Below are 25573 nucleotides of genomic sequence, written 5' to 3' on the forward strand. Positions count from 1 at the left end.
TAGCTTACTCCATTAATCCCAATAAGGTATTTTTTAGCATTGTGATAAGCTTGGAAATGATTCCTCATATGGACTGAATATTTATGCCTTTCACCAACAAATAAATGATGCCTGGACAAATGGAATGGGTAAGTGATGTTAAGAGCTATATAGACAAATACTAACAAAGTTAGACCGATGTAACTCCGGGTAATTTGGGCCCATCAGATCCATCATATCTCCAGGATACGGCATTGCCGGCAACTTACCATGAAAGATCCATGTCTCCAAGAAGCTCCGAAGATGTCAGCGGGATGCGAAAACGAGGGAGCTATCACGAAGAAGGATTTCCTTTGAAAGATCCCTATATGGTGACTGTCAAGCAAAACAGTCGGCAGGAACGCCGTGTATACGTGGGAAATCTTTCTTTTCAAGTCCGATGGTATGAATTGAAGGATTTTATGAAACAGGCAGGTCACGTATTGTATGCCGAGATCCTCAATCTACCGAATGGTCTTTCCAAGGTACGTTTCATACAACGTTGTGAGCAATGACGGTATACTATCGATGAGTATTGCTGTCTAGGATATCCAGTGTTTATTGTCATTGCTTTGGAACATCGTTAATGGGAGTACATAGGTAGCTGACGAATTAAGGGTTGTGGTATCATAGAATATTCGACTAGTGAAGAAGCACAAAGAGCAGTGGAAACACTTAGCAACCAAAAGTTTATGGGTCGCCTCATTTATGTCCGAGAAGTACGTACTTATTATTATCAGCAAGCACAGATTGACATTTTTTTGTTGATGGAATATGTAGCTATCATTTTTGATTGCTAACTCGCATCAGGATCGTGAACAGGAACCCAAATTTGGTTCTCGTATTTTGCCTCATGGACACATGTTTGATCGAGAAAATGATACAGAACGACAGTTATTTGTAGGAAATGTATGTTTGAAAGGATTTGTTTGCTTATGCTAAACGAATACAGCTTCCCTATTCTGTCCGTTGGCAAGATCTGAAAGACTTGTTTCGACAAGTTGGCACTGTTGTTCGTGCCGACGTGCAAATGAACCGGGACGGTCGTTCCCGTGGTATAGGAATTGTTTTAATGAGCTCCTCGAAAGATGCACACGATGCTATAAAATCGCTAAACAACACTGATTACATGGGTCGCACACTCGAAGTGCGATTGGATCGCTTTGCCAAGCATAGAAACAATTCATACACTGTTCCTGGCGTTGGATTCCCTAGTTATTCGCATGATGCTTCCTCTATGATGAGTAGTCCGATGTATATGCCAGCAATGGTAGGTGTACCAGCTGCATTTGATGAGTTTGTAGATAATGCCTTCTCACACGGTGCCCCATCAAATCGCATCCACGTTGGTAATGTATGTTTTTATATTTTGCTCTATGGCGCGAATGCTAACTGATTTAGATACCGTGGGCCGCCGTTAATCAAGATTTGTTTAACCTTTTTGGAAACGTTGGCAATGTAGTGCAAGCGAAAATTGCTTATGAATCGAATGGTCGTTCCAGGGGCTACGGTGTTGTACAATATGAGAAAGAGCAGCAAGCTGGTGATGCCATTGAATATTTAAACGGTTATCAATTTGGTGGAAGACATTTACAAGTTTCTTATGTTCGTTACGGTCAGCCGAAAAACCCTCTATTACCAAGTATGATTCCTACCCTTACGACGGCTCCGATGGCTTACCCTTCTCCCATCATCCCTATTTCAACATCTAATTCTCCTATGGCTTCACAATCGTTTGCCAGTCCTATGCTCAGCTATGTACCGCTTCCCATGGCTACTCCTAGCCTGTCACCAAGTGTACCCACAACGCCAGTTGTTAATGATATGGTAGATAACTCTCAGCAAGATTCATCACCTAATGCTTCCACTGAAGCAGCGAGAGCTTTTGAATTGCTTTCTTCCCTTCGAACAAACGGTGAATCGTAATCATGTTCGGCAGGAATTTTAGCGCTGTGTTTTAATGATTCGTTATTTGACGGTTTCTTTAGAATTAATATATCTTGTCTAGAGCAGCGTCCGAACTATTGGTCTTCTACGATAATACCTGCTATCAAAGTTAGCGTGTTGAATAACCTTATTCGAAGAATTTTCATTATAACTTCTTTTTGTTCTGTCGCTTAAAAATTTATTTGTTCTTAGTAAAAAAAGGCTTTAAGCTTCTCATTGCAGTTTCCTCAAACGCCTTTTTGGGACTTGCATATGATAATCTTCTTGTTTCTTCCTTTCTTCTTGGAGTTTTTGTAAAGAATAAGTTATGCTTTCTCCCGTAACGAATTCTCTTGTCTCAAAGTACAGACCGAATCTTTCATCCTCTTCTTGCGTTCTTCGTTTCCTCTTGCTTTTTTGTTTACTAATATATATATGATGTTAATTTATGCTTTCAACGCTTTTTGCTATATTAGATTTAACGTTATTTATATAATATACTCCAAGCTTCTTTAATATTATGTTTCTTTTTAATATAATCTTATCATGCCCTATTGCAGATGATGCAGTTGACCCTCTGTGTATCTTCCAATTCCACAATATTTAGTTCTTTCTTTTCTCTTCAATATCTCCCTTATTTCTTGCATAAACTATCTCATTTTGTATCGGTAAATACCTGAATATTTGATATTCATCGAATGGCTGATATGCAGGGTCTTAAAATTAGGAAGAGCCCTAACCGATTAATACAAGATTTAGACGTCTTTGACGGATCTTCTAAAGATTGGAATAACCCTTGGAGCTCTCATAATGCTAAATATCATTGGCAATTGCACTTCGCTTCTGTTGATTCCGTTGAGCAAAATCCTTATGACTTCTGGTGCGTTTGCCAGAAAACCCGAAAGCATATGCACGTACAAATACAAAAAGAAAACGGTTTTCCATTAATAAAGGAACCTGGGGTGGATTTTACCCCACCAGAGAAAATAATCGCATTCTGTATGATGGAGGAAACAGAACTGCTTAATGAACATGTTGAGAACACTCCTAATTCATCAGTATGCTCTGCTGTGCAGTGGAAGTCTGAAGATGGAAAAATAAGCGTGAAAGTTGAATGGAGAGACAGTTATTTGGATGCTTCATGTATTAAAGACATCATAGACTCTCGACGTCCTTCCTTTGCTTCTTTAATTGCAAAAAAATCGGCTTCTCAACAACAGTCACCTCGATCTTCGCATCCTTCCCTCTATACAACATTTGCTTCTCTGGAGCTGTTTCTTCGCAATGTGTTATTCAATAATGATCATCGTACTATCAGTGCTGCTCCGGAAGGTACTTTTGAGAAGCACGTTGGAAAAGGACCTCATATTAAAAAACTTATGAACCTTTTATCATTTCACTTTAATTCTGAAAACGTAAATTTCGTTCCAAGCATTGCAAACGAACCTTTAACTAATGAGCAAAAAATAAATTTAACGTTAGCTCGAAATGAGCTCATTATATTGGCAAATAACTATCGAGATGGATTAAAGGATCCTCTCGTCCCTAGTCCAAATGCATCCGCAAAATTAGCCCGTCCTTATTTAATTTCTGCTTTACATGTTCCCGCTTATAACAGTGTTGCTCCCATGTACACTTCAATCTTCCATCAAAACAGTGCTTCTTTGCCCGATGACCCTGCTTTTATTGCGCTTGGTGTTACGAATGATTACCCTGATGATTTAGTTTGTTTTTTTTATAACAAACAAAAAGAGAATGACCCGGATAATGCAAGGATTTATGTAGATGCTCTCGCACATATTTATAATCTCAGAAAAACTGCAGCGCTGAAGGATCAACTTCAATCGGATAGAAACATTGGTCTTGTTTCTAGTGACACTATACAAGCAGCTTATTCTTCTCTATCTTTAGTCACAGAAGTTTCTGCTTTAGCCCATAATTTCAAATATACGGATGAGGATATATTAAACACGTTTCTGAAGTTCATAGAAAAGCATCCTGAATCGATACGAGTTCAGCGCGAGAATCTGGAAACAATTGCTTATGCTAGAAACAGTAAAGGACTTTTGGAATATCTTCGTTCTACACACCGAATATTTTATAGTATCGACGAGGCTTGTACTTGGCTTGGAATTACTCCAGATACTGAGGACGGTATGGTCGCTTCTGTTGCATTGGTCAAATTTGAGGACGATTCTTTAAAAGCAATAGAGGCGGTAAAATGCATTGCCGAGGAAAGAAATAGTTCCGTTTTGTATGAATTCTTAGCTTCTCAGGACCCTTCTTATATTCCCCAAATCCCTGACTCTTTCATGACCACTGACGACGCTTATGAAACACTTGCAGTCCAGGACCGTGACGTTTCGGATGATATGTTAATTAATGTTTATAACTTTGCGGTCGAGGATCAACCAGAGCTATCAGACCGCTTGAAGTCTGCATTGAATTGCATTGGCAAATCTAGGAATTCAAAACTGATAATGCACTTTTTGGAACATGGTAACCTGGACGTTCCTGAGGAGCCACCCAATTTAAATGTTCCTGTAGGATTGGAAAACACAGGAAATTTTTGTTATTTGAATTCCTTGCTCCAATATTATTTTATCATTAAGCCTCTTCGTGATGCAGTTTTGGGGATTGACCATAATAAAGACATTTCTATGGTAAAAGACAGAGGAGCTGTCAAAAAGGTTGGTGGTCGTAGCGTAAACCGCATTGAATTTTTACGCGCTTTACAATTTACCTATGAGCTTCGTTCTCTCTTTCAGCAGCTTATTACCACTAAATCTTCATCTATCCTTCCATCATCAAAGTTGGCGTATTTGGCTTTAATCCCGTTAACTATGGAACAAGTCAATTCAACATCCTCATCTGTAATTCACCCAATGGAATTAAGCAATGCATCTTTGGAGAGCCATCAACACACTCAACAAACCGCTGCTCCTTCAAACAGCAGTCGCTCGACTTCCGCTTCGGATTTAGTCAATTTGCCTTCTAACAATGAACAAGATACACAAATAGCTTATTTTGATATATCAGAAGAGGAGATAAATTCATCTCTGGATTTGGGACGCCAGCAGGATGTTGCCGAATGCATTGATCACGTTTTATTTCAAATTGAGGTTTCTTTAGGCCCGACGAAAGATAACGAAGGATCAAAAAATTCAGATGAAGATTTGATTCGAAGATTATTTTATGGTAAAACCAAGCAAACATTACATGATGATAGTCAAGGAACCAGATCAAGTGAAGAATTGTATTCGCATCTGATTGTCGATTTGTATACAGAAAGACAAACCTTATATGATGTTTTGGATGGTGTATTTGAGACGGTAACACTTGATTTAGGCAATGAAACTACTAAAAGATCTTTGTGTATTAAAGAACTTCCGATGATTTTGCAGCTACAAATCCAACGAGTACAATTTGATCGAAGTACCGGTCAACCCTTTAAATCCAATGCCTACGTCGAATTTGGGAGAGAGTTACATATGGACCGCTATATGGAAGATGAAAATGGGCAAATGGCTCCATTGTTGGATGAATATTGGAACATGAAACAAAGAATTGGTGAACTGCAACAGCGTCAAAAATTTCTAATGACTACGAATTCACAACTTTTATCTTCAGTAGATACATTAACTACACTCTCAGCTTGGGCTGATGATCAAAAACGCTCACGATTGCCTATAAGCAAAAAGTTGCCTCAACTTCTTCAGGAAGAGACTGAAAAAATAAAAGTAGAGCTCAAGGCTATGAAACAGGAAGAAATACGATTACAGGAAGAGAGAATGCATTTGTTTGATGGCCATATGAAACACAGTTATGACCTTTTAGCCGTTTTTATTCATCGAGGACAGGCAACTTTTGGACATTATTGGACATATATGCGTGATTTCAACACTAACGTTTTTCGAAAATATAATGACGAATATATTACAGAGGTTGATGAAAACGAGGTTTTTGCAGACACTACGGGAAATACCGCTAATCCTTATATGCTAACAGTAAGTTAAAATCTGGTTTAAACTAAGAGCGTGTATTAACATTTATTTAGTACGTAAGGAAAGACTGCAGGCATCTTATTGAGTGTCTGTCTCGCAACCCAGATCTGTCCTGTGAAAATTAGAAGTAAAGTGAGCAGTCATTTCAAAATTTTGGACTCAAAACTTTGGATTATAGAGTTTATGCATGATATTTCATATGTTATGTTTACTGATGATATTGAATCCTACTTTAGACATTTCAATTAAAAATAATAAAAAAGCGTTTCTTATCCTTCAATCTGGGTCCCCAGTTAAGCCATTATGAGCGTAACAGTTTGAATGAAAAAAAAAAAAAAAAAAAAAAAAAGAAATCATTATATAGTACATAACAAATTAAACAATTCTATAGTTACCCATTTCAAATATTGGCATTGGTAAAGTCGTAAATAAAAGACCATTGAAAATGGCCTCAAGAACAGAGAAACAATTTAAAGTTAAATAGGATATAGGATGGAATAGGAAGAAAAAAAAAAAGATGATGCAAAACGATAAATGCGTAAAGGATTTGCGAATAAATGCGGTAAACATTAAACAATGGCTTCAGCAGCCAGATTCTCTGGATTTGTTTGTTGAATAGCATTCTTCGTCCGGCGGACTCGAATAAAATTAATAGTATCAATTAAAAATAAACACCAACCTGTGATTAAAAGAATACAACCTATAAATTTTTGGTGCGGTAATTCATCAAAATCATAGGAATTATCGTTATCATCATTTTGAAGCATTCCACTTTCAACAACCATATTATATCCTCGTTGTAAGAGGGTCATGCTCAAACCAACCTGCGATCCATAGCGACCCGAATGGGTTGCAGACAAAACGTAAGTGACGAGAAAGCCCACGAAGGGAAACAAAAAAGATACTAGAGCACTCCAAAAAAAAGCAATTGGTGAACCGACCGTCATTCCATCAATGTAAATTTCGTTAGTACCAAAGTTGGGAATTATCATTGTGGTATCCCAATACGGAGGCGCGATATCAGCTGCAACTTCTTCATATGTCTAGAAAAAAGTTAGTAATCATTCATCTAGTTTCATGACAAATTTTATACTGATAATATATATCATGAACATGAAAAGAAAACTGTCTGCGGAAAGCTAGGGTTTGTTGACTTACAGGAGGTTCTTCATTCTCTTTCTCAGGTTGTGCACTTGGTTTTGCAGAAAGGTTGGAAAAGACACTGTCTACATAGTGGGTTCTGGGTTGACGAGATGTTGAGCTTGAAGCAGCTTGTGGTGAATGGCGGGATTGATCAGCTGAAGGTGCATTTTCAGCTGACGGATGGTTCACTGAATCAATGGTATCTGGTTCCGTATCCATAGACTGCCGTGTATTTTGGTATAAAGGAGCTCTTTCATCGGTTTCAACATCATCATCCTCTGGCGGGTGAAAAGCCGCAGAAAGAACATTTCTATCGGCAGAAGCATGTTGAGATGAATTTATTTCAAGAGTTTCTTGGTCTGGCTATATGGAAACAGTCAATTAGTAATGAATACTTCAACAAAAGCTACAATTCAAATACCTGTGATTCGTTTGTCATAGAAGCCTAAAAATATCAATTTTGGCACACAATTACGATGCAATCTTCAATATATGTATAGGTATACAGCAATTCTTTCTGGTATTAACTGAAAGCTTCTGAAATGGTTAAGGAAATGTTGGAATTAACTTTTGAAATAATTTGGTAATTGCTTAGGTAACGTATGTTCTTTCTGATGCTATATAATAGTAAAAAGGTTATATGCGTAAAAAAATACGAGAAGGTTACTTGTTACTTGAAAGCCATTTTTGTTTATTTACTCTTATTATAAATAACGAAAACATTAAAAGGCCAAGACATGAGATTTCGTTTTTTACTTATATATAAAGGTAGTAAAAGAAAGAAATGGCTCAGAAAAGATTGGTTTTTGTTGAATGATCGTCTTTTCGATTCAGTTTCTACAGTACTTCGAAGTCCACAAAAGAAAGTCTTCGATAAACGACAGTAAATATTTAATCGAGTAGAATATGAGTGGAAGTAACGGATGGAATTATAAAGCGTATGAGATTTTGTTCTTTTCGATAGCTTGGTAGCAACATTAGCTTCCTAAATAAGGAGAGGAGAGTGCAGCGAGTACTAGAATTCAATTCTTAAGGAAGCTCATAGCTGCTTGTAGTAAAAGCTATGCTTTTACTTTAAAATTGGGCGAGGCATCCGGCCTCGCCCAAGAAAAATCCAAAATTGGATGCACACTAGGGTTCTCAAAAATAATGTTGCTGCATCCTTCTAAAACAGGTGAAGTTTGGCAATGCAGTTGAATGGAGAGGTGATTGGATTCGTGTAAGCGAAACTGATTTCGTCAGTAAATACAACAGAAGGGAACAAAGGGAAATTTGAAAAATCATAGAAGAAAGAGACCTTACCTGATGGCAAGAGGCACATATTTGAGAGCTTTTTAACTGGGAAATATGGAGGGATCCTCGAATATTGCCAAAGTGAAAGGAACAGTCTTTTGAGCTATCAATATGAACCGCAGAACAGTTAGGAATATACACATTGCACCCTTGTAAATCTCTTATAATTAATTTGATCGGCCGTTCTTCTTGGTGATCGAAGAGACTATTATCTAGAGTTTCGTTTGACAAATTTGACAAAAAAAGAGTTTCATTCTCAAACCGTTTGACCTTGACATCTTCGCGTTTTTGCCTGTTGGCTACTGGTTTTGCTTGCTGCTGCAGTTGGTAGGATCGATGAAAACGAAAAGGAGGACGAGGAAAAATTTCAGACCGTGTTTCATGTAATCGAACGATCAAGTCCGAAAGTTGTTCCATATACTTCATTCTATCGTAGGGTGCTAACTGCTCTTTGCCTTCATTGACGATGTCAGTCATTTTTGAGACCTCTTGGGATCGATTCTCGAGCCATCTAGCTATTTCTTCCCGACTAGCATCCTTTGCTGGCTTATTCTTATAGAGTCTTTGCAAAAACTCTAGTTCATTCCATAGTTAGTATTCGACGAAGTTTGTTGTTTTTTTGGTATACGCTTTACCTTTCCGCAAAAGGATAAGTTGTTCTTCCATTCTATATAGTAAAAACAGCAAAATATTCAATATAATTCCACAAACAAAAGATGAAATTCGTTTACGACAATTGGCGGCTTAATTGTAATCATTCCCAGAGGGAATCAGGAAGGAATAAAAAAAGAAAAATAATAATAATAAATGAATAAATGATATACAAAGGGTTTCAATAGTTTCGTCAAAAGGGCTATGTTAACTGGTGCTGTTTATAATTAGTGGGATTCACGATCGTTATATACGAGACGGACGATGTACGAATTATTGAATGATCGCTTATTTGTTTTCAAGAATCCTTAAAGAAAGTTCTTTCTATTCTACTTTTCTAGTATATATACTTAGATATAAAAAATGTATGGTACGTAAGTATGCATGGTGTGCATTTTCTATTCTTGATTTACTAGCGCCTTGGGCTAAAGCTATTGACCTTATAGAACCAAGAGTAAGCTTGTAGCAGAAAGAGATCGCTTAACTTCGTAAGAGGGAGTGATAGGTTTTCCTGTTCACCTTCATACCTCGCGCTGATCGTTTCTTCTATTAAGAGATTCGTTATGATTGAACCTCTTGATAGCGGCGTAAAAGTGTTTGCAAAGTATTTGCAAACAGGAATATAGTAATGAAAGAATTAAAATGTAGTAAATTAGCAAATTGTTCCTTCTATTAAATCGTTTGTTTACATTCTTTTTTATTTTACTTTCAGCCCTTATTTGAGCGACACACCCTAATGCTTATCCTGATTAAAGTGTCGCTTCGAAGTATCTGATCAATGTGAAAAATCAATCTTTCGAATGTAAAACTCCTACTTCTTACTCTGTCATTTTTTTTTTTTTTTTTTTTTTTTTCACTTAAAGCAGGGCACTGGAGACATAAGAGTAGGGTAAACTTAAAGTAGACTTTTTTGATTTTTATCTTATTTAAGGGAATATTTGAGCAAGTAACTGGTAATTCTGAAAACAGGAAGGAATGGAAGATTCGGAATTCAATGAAGGGGTCATGCTGAGCCATCGTCGGCATGTTCCTGAATCGCGGCCATTGAGAAGGGACTCTATGTTAAACCGAGCTGGGAATGAGGAACCTTTTACTGAAAACATAGAATTGCATACCCTACCAAGTAAGCAAAAGCAAACGCAAATTGAAGATGAAGATGAGATAACAACAACACAAACTGGACCATATTATCCTGAAGAAGACCCAGATAAGTATCCTCCAAAGCGCTCCATTGCTCTCATATTGATCAACAACCTTATGTCAGAAATGTCTGCAACAACAGCCCTGCCGATTTCAGCCGCCTATACGCAATACTTGGGTGGAACGGATGCATTTTCCGGTCTTGTCATTGGTATTCCAACTCTTGTCTCTTTAGTATTAATGTACCCAATGCTTCGTTTCGCAAATCCAAAATCCGCAAACGGGTACACGCTCTATTTTCGACCCATGTTTACATCTTGCTTTGCGCACATTATTGGACATTTGCTATACAGCTTAGCATATCGGGCTCATTGGATATATTTAATTTTGATAGGACGTATGTTTAATGGTATCGGGTTTACGATGTTTTTATACCACAAAAAGTACTTGAGCGACAAGGAATTTGTCGGAAGAAATAAATCTACCTTTCTCTCAACCTTGAATATCCTTGCTCAAACTTTGGGTTTCATGTCGGGTGCGTTTATAGGAGGTACCTTGGCCAAAGCGTCTCGAAACATTCACAGCCCCTACTGGAATGAATACACTGCTGGCTCCTGGTTTATGTTAATCGCATGGGGAGTGTACATGGTGTTTTTGAAAAGTTTCTTTATTGAGATCCTCCCAGAGAATAACAGATCTGTAACACACAGAGAAGGAACAAGTGGAGAACAAACGGTTCGTCTGTCGTTAATTCAAAAAATTTTTGTTTCATTCCTGTTTTTGACCGCTTTCGTTTGTTACTTTACCATCATGGGATACCAGACAAGTATTCCTATTTACGCGGGTAGGTTATACAATTATAATGCTTTTCAAACAGGCAATTTCTTAGCGCTTTCCTCCCTCGTTATAGCACCTTTTATTCTGTTGAGTACCTTCTTGTCCAAATGGCTCGAAGACCGTCAAATCATGTTACTTGGTGTTTTGATCGGAATTATAGCCCTTGTCTTGCATTTGATTTTGGATGCCGTGCATAAAATTCCTGTTCAGCCATACTTTCTCCTTTACTCTGTGATGTCCTTTGGTTTTAGTGTCGGCTCTGCTCCGTTAGTCTCTCTTTCTTCGAAGCAGCTTCATCCCAAGTTTCAAATTTTGGTGAGCATCGTTGTCCAGGTTGGTGTCTCTTTGGCTGATACAGTAGGCGCTATCACTGGAGGTGCCATTTACAATATAACCACAATCGGTTTTATTGCAATGAATTTAGGTCTTGCCGTGCTTGTGTTTATTGAGTTATTGTGTCTTTGGAATTCGATCAAAGAAAAAACAACTTGAAGATTCCAATACTCTGTTCTTTTCTTTTTTCAATCAAAGGACAATGGAACTCTTTTTTCTTTCTTCTTTTTTTTGGACCGCTATGCTTCTATACCTTAGCCTTTTTCTTATAATCCTTTATTTTTCGATCTTTTGTTTATGAAATAACATAGCTGTTCGATAGCTTGCATCAGTTTCACTAGAACTCTTAATTCATTTTCGTACGGAGATTATGTTTCGTATTGTTTGTAAATGAAAATGAGTTCTTGTTTTCAATCTGTCATTTTTTAAAGTATTTCTAAATTTATTCGTCAATATAACTTACCTCTACCAGTTTCGCACTTGCAAGAATTCCCAAGTATTCTTCAATCACGTACATTCGGATAGGTTTGTTTACACCCTTAAAGTAACATGTTGCTCTACGAGGCAGAAAATTTTTTTGGCTTTTTTAAAGAGACAAAGGTCATCGGCGCTTATCAGTCTTCTTAAGGCAAATTACGGGTAAATACGGGGCTTTATCAATTTGAATCCTTGATCAGATCTCTCGAGTTCTACAACTTAGCTTCTTCCAAACACTTGGACATCTGATCTCGACAGGTGCATACATCCAACATTCAAAATGCCAGCTGACGATATTCCATTTCATGTGACTTTTACTGCTGGCGCTGTTGCTGGTATTTCCGAGGTATGTAGTTGTGTTGAAAACAGAAAGACAAGCAGGTAGTGTAATACTGCTTAAAGACAATAGCAACATTAGTGGAATTGCAAACAGGATCTGAATTTTTATGGATGGGTGGTTTATAGAGGTCAACAGAATTAAAAAAAAAAAAAGAAATCTTTGCACGAAAACTTTGGGTTACAAATCTTTTCGACTATCATGTATTTGTTAGTACACTATTAAAGTGCTTTTGGGCTGTATTTACTCTCTACTGTGTTTCTGTTGTATTCATGGAGTTTGCTCTAACTTGCTAGGTGCTCTCTTTGTATCCTTTGGATGTGGTAAAGACACGTATGCAGTTGGCTGTCGGAAAATCTGAATACACCGGAACCTTCGACTGCTTAAAGAAGATCGTTCAGAAGGAAGGAGCTAGTCGTCTTTACCGAGGTATCCTTCCTCCTGTTATGATGGAGGCCCCCAAACGTGCTCTAAAATTTGCTTCCAATGAGGCGTATGGAAAATTTTGGCGCAAGGTATTTGGACAAAAGAAGTCCACACCTAGCCTTTCCCTTCTTACTGGCTCATGTGCTGGATTTACGGAATCCTTTGTCGTCGTCCCCTTTGAGTTGATGAAAATCCGTCTTCAGGACGTCAACAATGCTTCCAAATACAATGGAACTTTTGATTGCTTATCGAAGGTGATCAAGCACGAAGGTGTTTTGGCCCTTTACAACGGCTTTGAGGCAACCATGTGGCGTCATGTTGTTTGGAACGCTGGCTACTTTGGCCTTATCCAAAAAGTCCGCAATTCTCTTCAACCTGCTACGAATAGAGCTGGTGAAATGTGCAATAATCTTATCGCCGGTACTATTGGTGGCATCTTCGGTACTTTGCTAAGTACCCCTTTTGATGTCGTCAAATCCCGTGTACAGACTGCTCCTCGTATCGCCGGTCAAATCCCCAAGTACAATTGGGCTTATCCTGCTCTCTTTACTATTGCTAAGGAGGAAGGCTTTACTGCTCTTTACAAGGGCTTTGTCCCCAAAGTACTCCGTTTAGGCCCTGGCGGTGGTATCCTTTTGGTCGTTTTTAACTCGGTCGTCGGTGTTTACCAAAAGTATATGGCTTAAAATGCTGGGAAGGGGTTATTGTCCTAGTCCTTGCATCTATTTTATTACTGGTGGTTTTGAAGCAATCTGTTTCTACTTCTAGTAGTATTTTTCTTTTAGTTCATCTCTCTCTTCATCCCCTCATGTATCTCTCAAAATTTAATTTTTGGGCCCTCTGTATACTTCGTTTTTTTAATTTAGGGAGCATAGTTTTCGTAATACTTACCTGAAGCTCGTTTTTAAAGCCAATGCGAATTCTCATGACTTATAGATTAGATTCACGAAGCATACAGTTTTGTTTCATTCATTTGAGGCTTTACCTTCGTCTCATAGCGATGGGTGTTCTCTCAAAAGCAATGCTTTCCTTTCTTGAGCAAATAATATTGAATGAAAAAACGACTTAGTTATGAAAACATTCTACAATCTTGTTTATAGACAACTACAGAAATGAATATGAAAACTGATTTTGCGTTTTCTACTTCTTACATGCTACTGTTCCCTTAGAGGGTAGAGGCTTATTTAAACCAGTGGATAGTTTCCATTGCGCTACGAACACTCAACCATAAATTACCAAGCAAAAACTGTATTATGACTAAACAATGATCCTCCATACCACAACGTATGTGTTTTTTAACGGTTGCTCTTGGCAACACGCTCGAGTTCATCCTTCTTCTTGATAGCATAAGAGTTGGAAGAACCCTTGGCAGCATTGATGATTTCTTCAGCCAAGCACTCAGAAATAGACTTGACGTTACGGAAAGCAGCCTCACGAGCGCCAACGGTGATCAAAGCGATGGCTTGGTTGACACGACGGAGAGGAGAAACATCAACGGCTTGACGGCGAACAGTACCAGCACTACCAATACGGGTAGAGTCTTCACGAGGGCCACAAGCGGCAACAGCATCAACCAAAATTTGAAGAGGATTTTGGTCGGTCAAAAGAGCGATGATCTCAAAAGCATGCTTGACAATGCGAGTAGACAAAAGCTTCTTACCGTTGTTACGGCCGTTCATCATCAAGCTGTTGGCCAAACGCTCGACGATGAAGCAACGAGCCTTACGGAAGCGCTTACTTTGGAAACGGCCAGCAGTGTGAGGAAGGGGTTGTCCATTACCAACAGTAATATAATCACTAAATTAAGTATTAGTTTAGGATTTCTTTTATTAACACAGCAAGGGAAATTAAGTTATTATTGAATAGGAATCAACGGAAAAAGGCGAAATAGTCCAAGGAACCATTTTTCACAAAGCCATTCTCTCCCTCGAAAAAAAATCACTTACACCAAGGAAATATCCTTGACTTCAACACCCTCGAAAGGGAACTTGTTGAACAACTTGATGTGTCCTGTTTCGTCTAAGGAAACATCTTTGGGAATGATGGAAGCCGCCATTGCTGTATTGTTTCAAGCAAAAGAACAGTGGTAAAGTTCCAGCCTGTTGTGTGTGACGGTTCAGTTTAACCTTTAGGGTAGGGTTGAGGGGAGTGGACTGGCAGCCCGAATTGAAGATAACGACGCGTTCTACTTTGTTAGTAAACATATGCTGTGGATTTATTGAAGCAAACGGTATTGTCTGTTGTATTCATTGCCGAGTAACAATTCCTTAAATTGATTATTCTTAAGACTGTTTATTGAAAGAACCATTCGAAAAACTCGAAGAAGTTGCGCGTTCTAGACAGGACCAAATGTACATTCATTATAGATAGGTAGAGTCTTATTGAGCTTACAGGAAAGAAAAAAGGAAAAATTTAACTAAAGTAAAGTAGATGAAAAGATATGGGAGTCCATACAGAATCAGATTTTCGATTCTCTTCTCTACTTAGGTCGGCCATTTGTATCTGTACTTCGAAAATGCGTACTATCTGGGATCATTTACACTAGCACTCTACAGCATCGTTGAAGCTTTCCAATGAACAACTTTACATTCTGTTTGTAAACATCAACTGTAACCATAAAACAGCGAAGCTTTATGGATTGGACAAATAACAAAAACCGTAATACAGGCAATATATAATTTATTGAACCTCAGCAGTTAACTGCGGGCATATGATGCAGTGGTAGCATGCTCGCTTTGCATGCGAGTTGGCCTGGGTTCAATCCCCAGTGTGTCCAATTAATTTTTTTTATATCACTCAGTATGATTTTTTGTTTATGGCAAGTAGATAATCGTAAACGTGTTCATTTCCGTCACTGTAATCTTTCTTTTTTGCGATAATGTTCAGAAAGCCATCTGCTTACAGTCTGGATTGAGGAATACTCCGTGATACACTTCACTTTCTCTTAGTAATTGATTCAATTTTTTTCCTGAGCTTAAAACTATCCAAGCAACACTAAAAAAAAAAAAAAAAAAAAAAAAAGAACAAAGAAAAAGCATGAAAACCATGGGTTTATCGATGCTTCTTGAATTCTCTTACGAATAAAAAATTGCTGCGAATGTTTATTTATATGTTTTTTTATTTTCCTTTATTTATTGACGCAGTGCGTTTATTCTGTTTAATTTTGTTTAAGAAAACATACCCGTGGAGTTATCTATTACGTAAAACCTTTTTCAGAGAGTTAACGAGCCCTTAGGTAATTGATCACTTGGCTAAAGGTCATCAACCAAAGTCAACGCCGACGTATATTTTCCACCAAGATTTAGTCGTTCTTTCAATTAAAGCTGTACAACCTCTCGATTTGTCATAATGGCAAATTTACCAATCATAGGTATCTACAAGGTTTTGTACAGTTATGAACCGGAACCAATCGATCCAAATGAACATATTCCAGAAACAGAACGAGAATTATCAATTGTGGAAGACGAAATACTTTGTCTTTTGCAGAAAGGAGAGGATGATTGGTATCTAGTCAAGCGAAATGTTAATAGTTCCGACAAGGATGAAGAAATTGGCATCGTTCCTTCTAACTATATTGCTGAAGTATGTATTTGATTCGAATGCGACTCTTTTTATGTTATTCTATTTGTCTTTTCTTTTGTGATGTGATTTGTGTTTAGCAAACTAGTTCATTAATGGAAAAGCATACAAAGTCTTCAAAAATGAAACAAAATGCTAACCAGCTTTCAGGATGAGCCTTCAGCAAGGATGAAAAGTCTGTATGGTTATGAAAAGCAATCAATAGATGAGGTCTCATTTCCAGCTGACGAGGCGTTGGATGCTTATGGAAGCACTGATGAAGATTGGGTTTTGACAAGATATAAACAACAATATGGACTTGCCCCAAGAAACTATCTTGAACCTTTGGATGCATCAGCTTCTACAGCAATGCCAAGTGCCCCTGCTCCACCACCGCTTCCTCCTTCTGTGGAGCATGAACCACAACCTGCTCGTTCTCAGCAATCTCCCCTTCCTCAACAGCAAATGCAACCATCATCACCACCACCAATTCCTCATCCTCAACCTTCTGTATCCGTTTCTTCTCCTCCTCCTCCTCCTGTTCCTCCTTTACCTCAAGATTACACATCTCCACCACCTCACCCGCCTCCTGTTGAAGAAGAAGATTTATCGGACGCCGATGAACCTGATGACTATTATTCTTCTAGCAGAGAGCAAGAGGTTCCTCCTACATATACTCTTCCGCGGACCGAAACTTTACCGCCGCCCCCTCCTCCCCCTGCTCCCGCCGAGCCTACTGCTGCAAAGTCTATTTCTTCCCCTCCTCCACCCCCTTTACCTCCCGTACAACCTCCCAGACCTAGCGTAAGCACTACTACTGCCACTGCTACTCCAAGCAGATCGAAGGATTACACCAACATGCCTTCCTCTCCTACTTCTCCTTCAGACGCTTATGGAGATCCTGGTCGACACATTAAACTTCGTGCAGGCGGATCTCAGGAGGAAAGCAACATGGACGACAACGTTTCCTTTGATGATCCAGCTTTTAGGAAATGGGAAGTTCGTGAAGTTGTTGGCAAGAAAAAGAAGCGCGTCGGGATCCTCGCTATCAATAACAAATCTGTTGTACTTACTTTCACAAAGAGCATGGAGTCGGCGGAAGTTTTTTCCGTCACTGACCTTATAAATTACTCTGCTGAACGAAAGCATGTCTTTATCGAATATAAACGAGAGGACGGAATTTCCTCCTTACATTTGCATGCTAATAGCAATGGTAATGCTGATAGCATCATTCGTGCTTTAGGTGATGTAGCTGGATCTGCTAGAGCAGCCGGCCTTCGTGAAATCGCCGAAGCTAGTGGCAAGCCTATGCCTAACTTGCCTTCTGATTCCGCCTTGTACAAGTTGAACGAGGCTTCCGAAACATCTGGTACCCGTGGTGGAAGAACCGGTTTCTATGAAGCTTCCACTGTATACAACAGTGGTAGATCACCTGCTGATGAAGGATCATCGGCTGCTCCTTCAACTACCGATAAGATGGGTACTGTTGTCTATGGATTTGAGGCCGAAGCCCCTGACGAGTTGACTGTTAGTGCAAATGATCGAGTTGTCATCGTAAATGATACTGCTAGTAGTGATTGGTGGAAATGTCGTCTGAATGGAAAAGAGGGTGTGGTTCCAGCCAGTTTCATCAAGCCTGATTCTACATCGCATGAAAGATCTGCTTCCAAACCGTCCAATGGTGGTTTGTCGAGGAAATCTTCTCGACATGAACCCAAAGAGGAACCAAAGCATGAAAAGAAAGAAGCTCGCAGAAGATCTCGTAGTCACTCTGTCATTAAGCCCGATGATACAAAGCTTCGTACTTGGACAGATAGAACCGGCGCTTTCAAGGTTGATGCTGAATTTTTAGGTTTTAGTGATGATAAAATTCACTTACACAAGTCCAACGGCGTTAAGATCTCTGTACCAAGTACGAAAATGTCATACAAAGACCTTGATTTTGTGGAGCTTATGACTGGCAAGAAAGTTTATTCTCGCTCTGAACGCCGCAAAGAAACACATAAGGAGCCCCGTAGTAAACCAGTGAATGAAAATGATGAGGATATCCCTCCATCTCAGCCCGCTCGTCCCCAAAGCAGACCAGCTCTAGCTCCTCCTACTACCACCGAAGCTAAAGATAAAATTGATGTTATTCAAGAGAGACCTAAAATTACATATGATTGGTTTGACTTCTTTCTACGTTGCGGTGTTGATTTCACTGTCTGTAACCGCTATACCCGTAATTTCAACAATGAACATTTGGATGAAACGTGCATTCCCTCTTTAACGCCTGAAACGTTACGAACTTTAGGTCTCAAAGAAGGCGATGTGATTCGTGTCATGAAGCATGTAAATGAAATGAATGGAGTGCCTTCTAGTCCTGCTGTATTAAAACCTGCTGAAGTAAAAACGGAAGCTCCTTCTACTCCAGCTACTCCTGAAGTGCAAATACCACAGCCTGTACCCTCCAAGGTTCCGACTAGCAAGCCTGCTGCTCCTGTGAATCAACAATTTGAGGATGATGCTTGGTCAAATAAACCTATTGAAGAACCTACTATTCGATCGTCTTCAGCTCCCCAACACAAGACCGAACTTGAATCTGATATGCAAAAATTAGACTTGTCCGAAAAAGTAAAGGCACCTGAGCCTGCTCCACGTGCTTCATCGGTGTCCGCTACAGATGTTTCAAACAAGAAGGCTGAAGAGAATGAAAAATCATCTCAAGGAGCTATAGCACCTCAGCCTACTGGCATTACTATCCAAAATGCCTATTTCACTTCTGCTCCCCCTGCCTACTCAGACCCTTTTCAATCACCTCTGTACGTACAACCAACAGGTTTTCAACCACCTGTCAGTGCTTTACCCAGTCAGCCTACTGGTTATCAAGCTCACATGTCACCATTATCTATGCAGCCAACTGGACATCAACAACCAATGGATTTCATAGCTTCTCAGCCTACTGCCATTAAGGCTCAACTAACTGGCTTTCCTGCTCAGCCCACTGGGATGTCGTATCAACCAACCGGTATGAATAGTCAGACGACAGGTGTTGCGATGCAGCCAACGGGAATGCAATACCAAACAACCGGGGTTACACCTCAGCAGTATAGATCTGTAATGCCTCAAAATACTGGTCAGCAACATGACTTTATGTCTGGTATGCAAGGTCAGAGGACAGATATAGCATCTCAACCAACCGGTTTACAGAATCAGTTCACTGGATATCAGCAACCTTTCACTCCTGCTCCTATGCAACCAAGTTACGGGTATAATATGCAACCTAATTTTAATGACCAGTCGATGTATTATAATGTTGCGCCCACTTCGTTTGCATATGACCAACAAAGTATGTATGCACCTATGGATCAACAAGGTTTTTATGGAGCAGATATGCAAGGCCAAATGGGAATGCAACAACCTTATATGCAAAACTACTATGATCCTTCACAACAAATGGCTTATGGATACGATAACAACGGTATGGATGCATATGGTTCTGGATATGGATATGGTCAACCTTATGGGGGTATGCCTAATGAGACGTCCAATGATCCAGTATCAAATCCTGGTTTATACATGCCTGCAGGCTATGAAAATATGCAGCAGCCTTCTGATTACTATCAACCTTCTTTTTCTGGAATAGACCACAATGGAAATCCGAATGCCAGAAAGGCGAGTATAACTCAAGCTACGCCAGATAATCCATTTGGATTTTGATGCTCTTTTTTGATGAAAATATTATCATTAACCTCAGTTATCGTACATAATGACTTATTCTTTTCAGTTTTTTCTTTTTGTTTTTGCAAGAAAAGATTTTACCTAGTATATTTATGTAGTTAGTCTTAGTTCCTTATAAATACGTCCTTTGAAAGCTAAAACTTTGTCAAATAAAATATGAGATGTTTTTTTGCTGCCTTTATTAATTTTTAGTAGTTTTGTTCTGTCTATAGTCTCAATCCTGTTTCTAGTGTTTCAACCGCCAATCGTCAATGGTATTTAACGTTCATAACAAATATAGGAAGTAAGGATCAACCTATTGTTTATGATCTAAGTGTTACATCTTTTGAAATTCAGATGCTCTAATCCACTATGTGAATCATCTTTACCTACTACTTACCAAGCAAGGTGTTCAAACCTCTCAATAATAATGTCGATGGTAAGCATTTCAATCTATGGAAATAGCTAATAATGTCCAAAGTTTAGTAGAAGCTATAGGTTTTATGCAGCATATCATTCCAATCTCGTCAATGTTAGAATCCACCAAGGTATATCATGGTTTTGTTGAAACATCAGTTCTAACGCTAAAGTGTGTATTCCATTACTTTTGTGCTCAGCTTTAACTTTACTCTCCAATTTCAATGTAACGTTGGTCAATTCTCCTTTCCATGTGAACTTGGCTGTTTTAGTTGGTATCATATACCAAGGCTTCTATCTGTCCGTTGATTTTGTAGATGGCTTGCTTTATGCTCCAGTTCTCTATATATTCTCAATATCGTTGCCAAAATTGTTATTTCGAAATTGGTCTCAATCAACAGTCAATACAACTGCTATCCTATTACATATTGTAAGTTGGATTTTACAATTTATCGGCCATGGTGTTTTTGAGAAAAAGAGGCCTGCTCTTCTTGATAATTTATTCCAGTCTATTTTCTTTGCACCCTTGTTCGCATTTCTGGAAACGAGTCCTGTTTTTGGGTATCATCCTGCCGTTACTAAGAACATTCGTGTTGCTTCTAGGATTCAACAGAAAGAAGAGATTGAAGGATCTAGAAAGACAGTTAAATCGGAGTGTTTGTTTGATGAGTTTCTGCTGAAAGATCCCGCAACAGAAGTTTTGAATGGGCGCACAGATATTACGGTCCGCCCTCTATATCTTAGTGATATTAATACAGGTGAGCAACTTGTTTTGTTTATATTCATAAACTTACCTTTTCTTTGTAGAGTATCTGGATCTACTCGATGTCTTGGTAGCAAGTACCGTTCACCCAACTTTGGCTTCTTATCAAAAGCGTTTTATGGATTTAAAACAAAATTTCCCAGACACTTATTATACTATAGTTGTCGAAGACAAAGAAAGCCATAAAGTAGTAAGCAGAGCGTTTGGCATTTGATGAATATCTACTGACTTTTCTAGGTTGGAACAGCTACACTTTTTGTGGAAAGAAAGTTTATACGTGGTAATGGAAATTGCGGACATATCGAAGACGTTGTCGTCCATCCTGAGTTTCAGAAACGCTCTATTGGCAAGCTTCTGATTCAAGCCCTTACGAAACTGGCTTTCAAGGTGAATTGCTACAAGGTAATTCTTGATTGTTCCGACACTAATGTAAAATTTTACGAAAAGTGTGGCCTGCATCGCGCAGGCGCGGAGATGAAGATATATAATGACTTCCTAAAATAAAACAAGTAATGATTATTTAAAAATCCCCCAAAAAGGATTTATTTTGCATCCGTTTTTAATAAAATTGGATATTTATATTCATTTCTCTATAACTTAAAGGCCTCATATAGGATTTATTGTGTAAGATATCTATCATTACAAGAACACCGTCTAGTCCTTTAGACGATTAAGTAAGTAATCTACTTCTACCTTTTTAGTCATAGGAATCACGTACTCCTGCATAGTAGTTAGTAAGACAAGTTAAAACATAAGAGACTGTTGAAAGCATGCATACCTTATAGATGGAAACAACCGTATCAGCATTAATTTTATCAGTTGGCTTGCTAGGGTCCGCAGAATCACGACCATAAGTGAGTGCCTTATAGTGAAGGCGTTTCAACACCCGTCCTTCCTGTACGGGATCTACGATCTCGTTCACAATTCCTTCTGAGTCACGAGCTTCAATCAATTTCTTGTATTTTTCTGGGTTTGTCAAAAATTTTGCTTCTGCAACAAATTTGCCATAGTGAATTCTTCTGGATAGAGACTGAAGGCATCGAATATCACAAACTGCTGTGCTGCCAAAATTGTCAGAGTCATTGCCTTTGGTGCAGATTTTGGGCAAAATTTCCTTCACATAATAGTTAAAGATTTCATTATTAACATTCACCTCGTTTTTATGTAATGGAAAAGGTTTCTTGAAATCAGGTAGAATAGGTTCTGGCAAATCCGATGTAAAAGGGTATTCTTCAGGACTAGCATAACGTCTTACGAGCGAGTAAAGCTTCTCTTCCTCGTGTAAAAGATATTCTAAGAAGCTCTTATCGGTATGCTGCAAGTTTAAGCAGCCTTCACTTCCTTTCTTGTAAACTTTCTCATTTACAGGAAACTGAGCACGTTCCAAAAAATCAAAGACTATAGTATCCTCCTGACGAATTAACGCTGAACGAATATTTTCAAGCTTCAGTTTTTCATTCACAAAACTCATTTCACACAGATGTCTTTGTTCTGTAGCAAGTAGTAAAATCTAACCAGTCTAAAGGAAAGAAACAAGGACTACTTCAATCATTTAAAGATCAGTATCGAATTATATGTTTTTTAAGAACTTACTTGTAACGATAGAACTTCCTTAAGTTTATAACCTGTGATTCTAAGATGTCAAGATGTTGCCAAGAAAACTACGAATATCAAAATGACAGAATGCTAATGCTTACATTAGTTGATGTGATATAAATTACGACTGAAGTTATATTTTACTTTCAACTTTTGAAAAAATCAATGTGCCTGTTCAAAAGCAAAATTGATACAGATTTCAATGAAGCTTACAGGCTTTTACCGTGGCAATATATTTGATTTACTAATTTTTTTTTCTGAAAAATACTCTGTTCTCAACTCCAAGTGGGATATCTTACATCCATGCTCTCTCACAGTTCTTGAAAATCAAGCCCACATCGTTGAAGTACAAGTACTACGAAGGTTATTGTCAATCTTCTTTCTGTTTTACTTTCATGGTATTTCATATTGAGAGTATTATCGAAAGTTGAGGCTCACATAGGAATCAATTGGTCATTCCAAGGAGTATCCAAGCCGTCCTCCCCAGGGTCTTTAAGAGCAAAAGGCTTTTTATCATGTGTTCGCCATCCTTTATAGCGGATTCCGACAAGCTCTATGGGAAGACAATCGAGTGAAGGGATGTCCAAGTCTCCGGAGTAAATAATCCATCTTCCGTTTTCTTTACAGGTTGTAAAATGGTGAGATTTAGAATAGAATAGCAAATAAGGACTTTCTGGTTCCCTTCTTTCTTCTACCATTTCAATAATAAATGGGGAACCAGCTTCGTGCTTTAAAGCAAGAGGATTTTCTGGGTGATACACCAAAGCTTTACGATCCTTCGTATGCAATGTTAGATCGTCTTTATACTCGACCCGCAGTAAACGTGTTCCTGGAGACTCTCCCATGTATAGATTGTTACCATCACAATGCACCATGAAGCCTATATGGTATGTTAGTTTGCGGCCTAGAATGTTTATCGTCTCTCACCCTTAGAATCGGGATCATAGTTGACAGGAACATGAGCCTTAAATGACCAATATCTGGTGTGGAGTGTCTGTAAGACAATTGACTCAGGAGCGTTGACTGTGCGTTTTATTATCGAGCAGGAAACAAACGGTTTTTCTTGTATTTGTAAGGTCAGTAATGCAATAATAAACCCCAAGATTTGCATTTTCTCTACACACTTTGTCAATTATGTTAGCGTGTTTAACAAGCAATAACCATTGAGAATTCGCAAAGGAGCTAACATCAACAAACGCCAGTCCTTTACAATGTAAACAAATATACTCCATGCCAAGCACGTTTATAATTCATTAATCACAAGAATGACTCCCAAAGAGATTTTAATTATTATTATATATATATCAAGTTGCATATAAAGAACCTAAATCACAAAAAACCTTTATTAACCCATATTAGCGAAGTTGATTTTCACTGAGATGTCCGATTTTAATTCTTGACCTTTTTGGACTTATTTTGTTTCCATTGATCAGCACGTTCCTTACGCTTTTTGCTAGGCTTCTTCTTCTTTACTAGAGGATTTTCACCTGGTTTAGCATGATGACCTTCTAACGACAAATTTTCTTTGACCAAAGCATTTCCTGCTTTGCCCATCAATTTACGGGCTCTACCTTGTAGAGTACGACCCTTTTGGTTATTGGGTTTTGCAGTTGAAGCAGGAGCATTGGCTTTAATAACTTTCGCCCTTGAAACACGTAAGGTTCTTCCCTCTGGCATCTGTTTTTCATTCAATAAAAGAGCCTTTTCGACTGAAAGGGGTTCCTTGAATTGAATATAGGCAAATCCTTTACCCAAATTCGTCTTGGGATCTCGAACAATGCGCACATATTCAATTTCACCACTCTGTCCGAAGTAACGCCATAATGGCTCTTCCTCAGCTTCAAAAGCCAAATTACCGACGAAGATACAGCGTTTCACATCCCTAGCCATAGGATGACTAACGCTATCCACGCGAAGATGACGGTCCATAAAAACGGTGGCATTCAATGACAACGCATTTCTAGCAGATGAAGCTTCATCATAAACGATGTAAGCATTAACTGTATCACGTTCAGCATGAAGTTTCTTTTCAAGGAAAGCAACTTTTCGGGGCAAAAATTCAGAAAAGGCCAAACTACGAAACCTGATCGAATTGATAGCCCCAAAACGACGAAAGTGCTTAGAGAAGGCTTTGTATTCATGCTATTTTTGGTTAGAAGCAAGTATATTTAAAATATGTTCCATACCTTGTCTAAAACAACCTTGGAAGGTAAATTATTTACAAAAATAGTTTTTTCAGACTTTTGAAGCTCTTGTTGAATTTTTACATCTTGTTGATGTTTTAAAGCTCTCTGTTCCAGTTTCTCCTGTTCTGACTTTTGTTTATCATTTTCGGATTTTTCCTCTTCCTTTTCATCTTTAGGACTTTTCTTTTCTTCCTCACTACCAGTGTCCTTTTCGACTGCTTCCTCTTCTCTTAATTTATCAAAGTAATCCGCCTCAAGGTTGTCACCGTCCAAACCAGACTTTTTCTTTTTAGATTGTTTTTTCTTTTCTTTTGAAACCTTTTTTTCGGCTTCAATGTTGACTCCCTCTTCAATGTTTTCATCCGCATTTTCATTCGTACTTGGTAATGTTATTTTAGTAGGCTCTTTTATGGCAGGACGCGAAATTGGTTTCTTTGAAGTTAGTTAGCTAGAATAAAATATAAAGTTACCTTACAGATTGCTTAAATAAGTTGTCCAAAGAGGAATCTATCTTCGCTGTACTACTGATCTTTTCTGCAAAATTAACAGATGCGCCATTTGATGAGTCTTCACCCATTTTCGGAGAAAGTTTAGTTTAAAATGTGCTTTAAACTCAATAAACAAGTTGTTTCGTTCAATAATCAGTAATGATTATGCTTCCTGAAAAATATTCGAAAATAGCAGTTAGAAAATTTAGGTGTGTTAGAGGAAGGTGGTTGCTATGGTAGGACAACATGGCAATTGTTTTGAAACATTTTTTTTTGACATT

General features: G+C 38.4%; 12 protein-coding genes and 1 non-coding gene across 13 annotated transcripts; 7 read left to right on the plus strand and 6 right to left on the minus strand.

The window, feature by feature from the left end:
- The first annotated feature begins 26 nt into the window (after positions 1–26).
- Positions 27–2518, plus strand: SPOG_02055 (RNA-binding protein). The gene is made up of 6 exons (XM_013167159.1): positions 27–128; positions 174–503; positions 636–737; positions 829–927; positions 971–1372; positions 1420–2518. Exons 1-6 carry the CDS (start codon positions 105–107, stop codon positions 1942–1944), a joined length of 1482 nt encoding a protein of 493 aa, XP_013022613.1. The 5' UTR covers positions 27–104; the 3' UTR covers positions 1945–2518.
- Positions 2519–2540: 22 nt separating this feature from the next.
- SPOG_02056 (ubiquitin carboxy terminal hydrolase Ubp2) lies at positions 2541–6256 on the plus strand. The gene is made up of 2 exons (XM_013167160.1): positions 2541–5951; positions 6002–6256. The coding sequence occupies exons 1-2, from the start codon at positions 2643–2645 to the stop codon at positions 6071–6073; spliced, it is 3381 nt and encodes a 1126-aa protein (XP_013022614.1). The 5' UTR covers positions 2541–2642; the 3' UTR covers positions 6074–6256.
- A 55-nt stretch (positions 6257–6311) lies between these two features.
- SPOG_02057 (heavy metal ion homeostasis protein) lies at positions 6312–7684 on the minus strand. Its single transcript, XM_013167161.1, has 3 exons — positions 7513–7684; positions 7107–7454; positions 6312–6991 (listed from the first exon to the last, which is right to left on the minus strand). Exons 1-3 carry the CDS (start codon positions 7528–7530, stop codon positions 6518–6520), a joined length of 840 nt encoding a protein of 279 aa, XP_013022615.1. The 5' UTR covers positions 7531–7684; the 3' UTR covers positions 6312–6517.
- Positions 7685–7718: 34 nt separating this feature from the next.
- SPOG_02058 (tubulin specific chaperone cofactor C) lies at positions 7719–9308 on the minus strand. The gene is made up of 3 exons (XM_013167162.1): positions 9020–9308; positions 8394–8959; positions 7719–8320 (listed from the first exon to the last, which is right to left on the minus strand). Exons 1-3 carry the CDS (start codon positions 9048–9050, stop codon positions 8153–8155), a joined length of 765 nt encoding a protein of 254 aa, XP_013022616.1. The 5' UTR covers positions 9051–9308; the 3' UTR covers positions 7719–8152.
- Positions 9309–9864: 556 nt separating this feature from the next.
- On the plus strand, positions 9865–11712 carry SPOG_02059 (MFS transporter). The gene has a single exon (XM_013167163.1). The coding sequence runs from the start codon at positions 10011–10013 to the stop codon at positions 11502–11504; it is 1494 nt and encodes a 497-aa protein (XP_013022617.1). The 5' UTR covers positions 9865–10010; the 3' UTR covers positions 11505–11712.
- Positions 11713–11906: 194 nt separating this feature from the next.
- On the plus strand, positions 11907–13742 carry SPOG_02060 (2-oxoadipate and 2-oxoglutarate transporter). Its single transcript, XM_013167164.1, has 2 exons — positions 11907–12168; positions 12456–13742. The coding sequence occupies exons 1-2, from the start codon at positions 12103–12105 to the stop codon at positions 13269–13271; spliced, it is 882 nt and encodes a 293-aa protein (XP_013022618.1). The 5' UTR covers positions 11907–12102; the 3' UTR covers positions 13272–13742.
- An 11-nt stretch (positions 13743–13753) lies between these two features.
- SPOG_02061 (40S ribosomal protein S5) lies at positions 13754–14705 on the minus strand. The gene is made up of 2 exons (XM_013167165.1): positions 14532–14705; positions 13754–14382 (listed from the first exon to the last, which is right to left on the minus strand). Exons 1-2 carry the CDS (start codon positions 14639–14641, stop codon positions 13881–13883), a joined length of 612 nt encoding a protein of 203 aa, XP_013022619.1. The 5' UTR covers positions 14642–14705; the 3' UTR covers positions 13754–13880.
- A 584-nt stretch (positions 14706–15289) lies between these two features.
- Positions 15290–15361, plus strand: SPOG_16193. Its single transcript has one exon. It is a non-coding gene; the product is annotated as a tRNA-Ala (tRNA).
- Positions 15362–15866: 505 nt separating this feature from the next.
- Positions 15867–20040, plus strand: SPOG_02062 (cytoskeletal protein binding protein Sla1 family). The gene is made up of 2 exons (XM_013167166.1): positions 15867–16167; positions 16315–20040. The coding sequence occupies exons 1-2, from the start codon at positions 15934–15936 to the stop codon at positions 19840–19842; spliced, it is 3762 nt and encodes a 1253-aa protein (XP_013022620.1). The 5' UTR covers positions 15867–15933; the 3' UTR covers positions 19843–20040.
- A 34-nt stretch (positions 20041–20074) lies between these two features.
- SPOG_02063 (DUF962 family protein) lies at positions 20075–21578 on the plus strand. The gene is made up of 5 exons (XM_013167167.1): positions 20075–20281; positions 20324–20390; positions 20433–21017; positions 21067–21212; positions 21260–21578. Exons 1-5 carry the CDS (start codon positions 20273–20275, stop codon positions 21524–21526), a joined length of 1074 nt encoding a protein of 357 aa, XP_013022621.1. The 5' UTR covers positions 20075–20272; the 3' UTR covers positions 21527–21578.
- Positions 21515–22709, minus strand: SPOG_02064 (chorismate mutase). Its single transcript, XM_013167168.1, has 3 exons — positions 22616–22709; positions 21801–22561; positions 21515–21742 (listed from the first exon to the last, which is right to left on the minus strand). Exons 2-3 carry the CDS (start codon positions 22491–22493, stop codon positions 21677–21679), a joined length of 759 nt encoding a protein of 252 aa, XP_013022622.1. The 5' UTR covers positions 22494–22561; positions 22616–22709; the 3' UTR covers positions 21515–21676.
- Positions 22710–23052: 343 nt separating this feature from the next.
- On the minus strand, positions 23053–23729 carry SPOG_02065 (uncharacterized protein; the record flags this gene model as incomplete). The annotated part of the gene is made up of 2 exons (XM_013167169.1): positions 23053–23498; positions 23546–23729. 2 exons carry the CDS (start codon positions 23727–23729, stop codon positions 23053–23055), a joined length of 630 nt encoding a protein of 209 aa, XP_013022623.1.
- Positions 23730–23900: 171 nt separating this feature from the next.
- SPOG_02066 (RNA-binding protein Nop12) lies at positions 23901–25519 on the minus strand. Its single transcript, XM_013167170.1, has 3 exons — positions 25280–25519; positions 24805–25236; positions 23901–24760 (listed from the first exon to the last, which is right to left on the minus strand). The coding sequence occupies exons 1-3, from the start codon at positions 25379–25381 to the stop codon at positions 24008–24010; spliced, it is 1287 nt and encodes a 428-aa protein (XP_013022624.1). The 5' UTR covers positions 25382–25519; the 3' UTR covers positions 23901–24007.
- Between the last annotated feature and the right edge of the window lie 54 nt (positions 25520–25573).

This window comes from Schizosaccharomyces cryophilus (assembly GCF_000004155.1).
Source record: "Schizosaccharomyces cryophilus OY26 unplaced genomic scaffold supercont4.2, whole genome shotgun sequence".
In the NCBI taxonomy this organism is placed as follows: Eukaryota; Fungi; Ascomycota; class Schizosaccharomycetes; order Schizosaccharomycetales; family Schizosaccharomycetaceae; genus Schizosaccharomyces; species Schizosaccharomyces cryophilus.

What these genes read in the sequence shown, in the direction of transcription:
- SPOG_02055 (XM_013167159.1), top strand. Translation starts at nt 105, where the DNA reads ATGATGCCTGGACAAATGGAATGG. An exon ending in TGCCTGGACAAATGGAATGG is followed by an intron (nt 129 to 173) that starts GTAAGTGATGTT and finishes TAACAAAGTTAG; the next exon opens with ACCGATGTAACTCCGGGTAA. An exon ending in GCCTCATTTATGTCCGAGAA is followed by an intron (nt 738 to 828) that starts GTACGTACTTAT and finishes AACTCGCATCAG; the next exon opens with GATCGTGAACAGGAACCCAA.
- SPOG_02056 (XM_013167160.1), top strand. Translation starts at nt 2,643, where the DNA reads ATGGCTGATATGCAGGGTCTTAAAATTAGGAAGAGCCCTAACCGATTA. An exon ending in CTAATCCTTATATGCTAACA is followed by an intron (nt 5,952 to 6,001) that starts GTAAGTTAAAAT and finishes ACATTTATTTAG; the next exon opens with TACGTAAGGAAAGACTGCAG.
- SPOG_02057 (XM_013167161.1), bottom strand. An exon ending in AAGAGAATGAAGAACCTCCT is followed by an intron (nt 6,992 to 7,106) that starts GTAAGTCAACAA and finishes ACTTTTTTCTAG; the next exon opens with ACATATGAAGAAGTTGCAGC.
- SPOG_02058 (XM_013167162.1), bottom strand. Translation starts at nt 9,050, where the DNA reads ATGGAAGAACAACTTATCCTTTTGCGGAAAG. An exon ending in ACTTATCCTTTTGCGGAAAG is followed by an intron (nt 8,960 to 9,019) that starts GTAAAGCGTATA and finishes GGAATGAACTAG; the next exon opens with AGTTTTTGCAAAGACTCTAT. An exon ending in TATGTGCCTCTTGCCATCAG is followed by an intron (nt 8,321 to 8,393) that starts GTAAGGTCTCTT and finishes TGACGAAATCAG; the next exon opens with TTTCGCTTACACGAATCCAA.
- SPOG_02059 (XM_013167163.1), top strand. Translation starts at nt 10,011, where the DNA reads ATGGAAGATTCGGAATTCAATGAAGGGGTCATGCTGAGCCATCGTCGG.
- SPOG_02060 (XM_013167164.1), top strand. Translation starts at nt 12,103, where the DNA reads ATGCCAGCTGACGATATTCCATTTCATGTGACTTTTACTGCTGGCGCT. An exon ending in CTGTTGCTGGTATTTCCGAG is followed by an intron (nt 12,169 to 12,455) that starts GTATGTAGTTGT and finishes CTAACTTGCTAG; the next exon opens with GTGCTCTCTTTGTATCCTTT.
- SPOG_02061 (XM_013167165.1), bottom strand. Translation starts at nt 14,641, where the DNA reads ATGGCGGCTTCCATCATTCCCAAAGATGTTTCCTTAGACGAAACAGGA. An exon ending in GTCAAGGATATTTCCTTGGT is followed by an intron (nt 14,383 to 14,531) that starts GTAAGTGATTTT and finishes TACTTAATTTAG; the next exon opens with TGATTATATTACTGTTGGTA.
- SPOG_02062 (XM_013167166.1), top strand. Translation starts at nt 15,934, where the DNA reads ATGGCAAATTTACCAATCATAGGTATCTACAAGGTTTTGTACAGTTAT. An exon ending in CTTCTAACTATATTGCTGAA is followed by an intron (nt 16,168 to 16,314) that starts GTATGTATTTGA and finishes ACCAGCTTTCAG; the next exon opens with GATGAGCCTTCAGCAAGGAT.
- SPOG_02063 (XM_013167167.1), top strand. An exon ending in CAATGTTAGAATCCACCAAG is followed by an intron (nt 20,391 to 20,432) that starts GTATATCATGGT and finishes CTAACGCTAAAG; the next exon opens with TGTGTATTCCATTACTTTTG. An exon ending in ACAAAGAAAGCCATAAAGTA is followed by an intron (nt 21,213 to 21,259) that starts GTAAGCAGAGCG and finishes TGACTTTTCTAG; the next exon opens with GTTGGAACAGCTACACTTTT.
- SPOG_02064 (XM_013167168.1), bottom strand. Translation starts at nt 22,493, where the DNA reads ATGAGTTTTGTGAATGAAAAACTGAAGCTTGAAAATATTCGTTCAGCG. An exon ending in CGGTTGTTTCCATCTATAAG is followed by an intron (nt 21,743 to 21,800) that starts GTATGCATGCTT and finishes ACTACTATGCAG; the next exon opens with GAGTACGTGATTCCTATGAC.
- SPOG_02066 (XM_013167170.1), bottom strand. Translation starts at nt 25,381, where the DNA reads ATGGGTGAAGACTCATCAAATGGCGCATCTGTTAATTTTGCAGAAAAG. An exon ending in ACAACTTATTTAAGCAATCT is followed by an intron (nt 25,237 to 25,279) that starts GTAAGGTAACTT and finishes CTAACTTCAAAG; the next exon opens with AAACCAATTTCGCGTCCTGC. An exon ending in CCAAGGTTGTTTTAGACAAG is followed by an intron (nt 24,761 to 24,804) that starts GTATGGAACATA and finishes AACCAAAAATAG; the next exon opens with CATGAATACAAAGCCTTCTC.